At 37.6% G+C, this 3,621-nt stretch overlaps 1 protein-coding gene across 1 annotated transcript; it reads right to left on the bottom strand.

Moving 5' to 3' along the window:
* Nucleotides 1–694: 694 nt before the first annotated feature.
* LOC132272406 (uncharacterized) lies at nucleotides 695–1,678 on the bottom strand. The gene has a single exon (XM_059773563.1). It carries the CDS (start codon nucleotides 1,676–1,678, stop codon nucleotides 695–697), a length of 984 nt encoding a protein of 327 aa, XP_059629546.1.
* Between the last annotated feature and the right edge of the window lie 1,943 nt (nucleotides 1,679–3,621).

Below are 3,621 nucleotides of genomic sequence, written 5' to 3'. Positions count from 1 at the left end.
TTCATTAGTTTCCCTTTTGGGGGAGAAAATTTTCATTACAAACAGAAGCTAAATTTTCTTGATTCAAAATTTCAACAACTGTTTTGTCTTTTAAAGTTAAAGAAATTGATTTTTCGTTTAATTGTAAAGGAATATAACTGTAAATAAAGTTACATCCTAGGATGAAATCACCATGCATATATGGAAAACAGAGCAATTTTGGTATGATAAATTTTTTGTCATTTAACTAGATAGCAATATCTTTTGCTTTAAATTGAATGACATTCATGGGAGCTTCAGCATCAATGCCTTGAACACCAATGGGATGTTTCATTTGTCGCCATTTTTCAGATAGGACGGTGTTGTAATGACAACAACTGGTTGTTGCTCTGGTGTCGATGAGTACACAAAGGCTATATGGTTTATAACATTTGAAGTTAAGGATACCATTAACATAGGTATACTTTCGCTTTTTTCCTTGAGAAGGTGCGATAAGGATTTCGTCATTTCCATATCTGAAATGAAAAAATCTTGTAGATTTCATGGATTGATTAGAGCCAGGAAGGAAAGGTGCATCAATGGGAGCTTTTCCTTTCTCGGCCCAAGTAAACCTTCGACATGGAGGTAGCAGGTCGGAGGTCTGAGCATTAGAAATTCTTGGGGGAAGTAATTTATCCCATCCTGATGGACTGCTAGATATTCGTGTTGAAGCTGATCATTGCAGCTGTGGTTTCTCTTTATTAGTTATATAAAGATTGGAACCAGAGGCTTGAATAGTGGTAACGGTAGGCTCAGCTATACGCAATTTTGGTTCCGAGTTGATGTCTTCGAATAACCAGTTGCGAGGAATTTCCAGATCTGTCCATTTTAGTGATTTTGGTTCAATTACTGAATCAAAGGGACGAGGTTCAAATAAAGTGACTAGTTTTGAGTCAATTGTAGGAATGGTGGCAGTCTCAGGTTTCCGAGTAAGCTCGTAAAGAACTTTCCACTGTATCCCTAGACTTGGAAAATCAAAATCCATTTTGAGATTAGAAAGTTGAAGTTTGACTTGGAGAACTTTCTCAATGTTTGGGTCAGAAAGAGAAACAAAATAATTCGGTTTGATTTTAAACCAAATTATATTATTAACAAGATTGGATTGAACGCCACCAATAAGGGCATCAACAGGATTATGGAATCGATTATCCATAACGAGGGCAAGAATGGGTTGATCAGTTCCTTTGCGGAGCAGAGAAGTAATTTTGATCTGAACCATTCCTATATAAATATAGCGTGCGAGAGGATTCCGCTGTCGCCATCGAGCAACCTTATCGTTGTTGAGGATATTGAATCCATGCTTGCCACTAAAGGTGTAATCGATAATGGTATCACCGCTGAATTGTTCAAGGATCCTTTTTGAAAAGATGGAGAACTTGGAAGTTTTGTAGACTTTTTCTTTTTTCAGCTTCTGGAGTTTAGCGAACTGAATGAGTTGTTCATTCGTAAACTGGACTTCTTCACCAATAATATTGCTTAATTTAATGTGAGAGCTTTCGTCATCTTGAGGAGAAGTAAACTGCATCATACGGATTTCTTCATCTCTACCATCACTTGATTCTGAGAATTGACTTGAAATTTCATATAAAATATCGTCAGAATCAGAAAGGTCGCTGCCATAAGCAACACAGAGATCTTCTGCGTTAAGGCGTTTGATCATTTTAGATGCACTTTTGCTTTTATTGGGGCAATTGGGTGCAATATGGCCAGGTTCATTACAAATATAGCATTTGTAATCTTTTTTGATCTTCGGAGTCTTTTTCCCTTTGCGTTTACTTCGGTTAGAAGTAGTGGGGGACGAAGAAGATGGTTTAACATACTTCTTGGATTTTTGAATAGGTTTTTTGCCTTTCTTCCATTTTCGCCATTTGAATTGTTTCTTGAAGTTGACTCCCTTATCAACTTGTCCAAATACCCCTTAATCTATTTCTCAAACTGCCATAATGTCACATCCGTATCCTAACTAGCCTCTACTTCACTGCATCCTTTCCACTACACTAAGTAATCGGTTCTGCGATTTTTCTTACTCTGACCCTAGATCCGGTGAGACAAAATCTTCTCCACCACCTTGTTAAACTATTGTTAAATAACTGGTGGGGCTTTCCTAATCTGCTATCTTAATATATCTACAGTGTCTTTATGAAAAGGACTTAAAAATATTCACATTAAAAATAGGATGGACTTTAAGTCTCAAGTCATTGTCAAGGGTCTAACACCAATCTACTAGGAGGGTTCTTTCTATTCAATTTGTTAATTTCAAAATCATCATTATTTTTAATGTACTTTGTGTTTGGGCTGAAAAAAAAAAAAAAAAAAAAAAAAAAGAGTGCTAGTTCCGATGGAACCAGGTGGGTGTGCCAGGAACTGCTGTAGTTCCAAAGAGAGATCCAAACAATATTCCAGAAGGAAGACTACGGGACCAGGCGATTGTGATGAGGTTTGAAATGAACACCTTTGGGTTCTTTTTGCCTTTGATAAAGGACTTCGGGAAAGTTAATTGGCTTGGAAGGAATGAACTACTTAAGAAAGTAATTGGAAAGACTGTAAAATTATCTAATGAAAAGTAAAGCACAGAACTAAGACTAATTATATTGAAAGTGCATTGCAATGTAAAGTAAATATTATATTGAAATGCATAGTTGTTTGGCGTTGAGCAGGCTTTCTAAGTTACAATATCATACCTTATTTATAGAATTTAGTAATGGTAGCTTGCATGTAACCGCTTGCTTCTTAAGCTTCCATATGTCCCATGACTTTGCATGTAACCGCTTATAACCACTTGCTTCCTTGGCTACCATATGTCCCAAGACTTTCCACTGGAATGTCATAGTACCTTTTCATTGGACCGACCAGCTTCTTAGGCTGCCATGTGTTCCATGACTTTGCATGTAACTACTTGTAACCGCTCACTTCCTAGGATGTGTCCCATGAATTTATATGTAACCACTTACTTCCTAAGCTGCCACGTGTCCCATGACTTTGCATGTAATTGCTTGTAATCGCTTGCTTCCTTAGATGCCATGTGTCCCAAAACTTTCCATTGGAATGTCGTAGTAACTTTCTATTGGAATCAACCAGCTTCTTAGGCTGCCATGTGTCCCATGACTTTGCATGTAACCACTTACTTCCTAGGCTACCATGTGTCCCATGACTTTATATGTAACCACTTGTAACCGCTTGCTTCCTTGGCTGTCATGTGTCCCAAGACTTTTCACTGGAATGTGGTAGTACCTTTCCATTGAAATTGACCAGGGTAATCTCCTACTGGAAAGTGGAAAATAAGGGTGTAAACATTGCCCCCCCAAATTTGATGTGCCTTATGTCCTTTGAAGAATTGTAAGGCATATCAAATTTTAGATGCGAGTGAGAATTTGCCATATGATATTCCTATTGTTAAGGAATTGAATAAGTAAAACTTTTCAGCCGGAATGTATCGTTGGGCCAAAAACTTTTAAGCAACTTACTTATTTAACGAAGACGAAGATTTGAAGCCTCACGTCCAATTTCGTTGCCCCCCAAGGTCTGGAGGTTTACGAAGAGGACGAATTTATACATCTTCAGGCCAAATACATAGTTAATTGGCCATGTTTTGCCCCCCAAAAA

Source organism: Cornus florida, unplaced genomic scaffold (genome assembly GCF_030987335.1).
Source record: "Cornus florida cultivar Cherokee Brave unplaced genomic scaffold, ASM3098733v1 CherokeeBrave_3.0.0_Hap2_Chr09, whole genome shotgun sequence".
NCBI classification, from domain to species: domain Eukaryota; kingdom Viridiplantae; phylum Streptophyta; class Magnoliopsida; order Cornales; family Cornaceae; genus Cornus; species Cornus florida.
Note: the sequence above shows the minus strand (reverse complement) of the source record. Positions and strands in the feature narration are given on the sequence as shown.

Coding starts and splice junctions, on each gene's coding strand:
- LOC132272406 (XM_059773563.1), bottom strand. CDS start 1,678: ATGATCAAACGCCTTAACGCAGAAGATCTCTGTGTTGCTTATGGCAGC.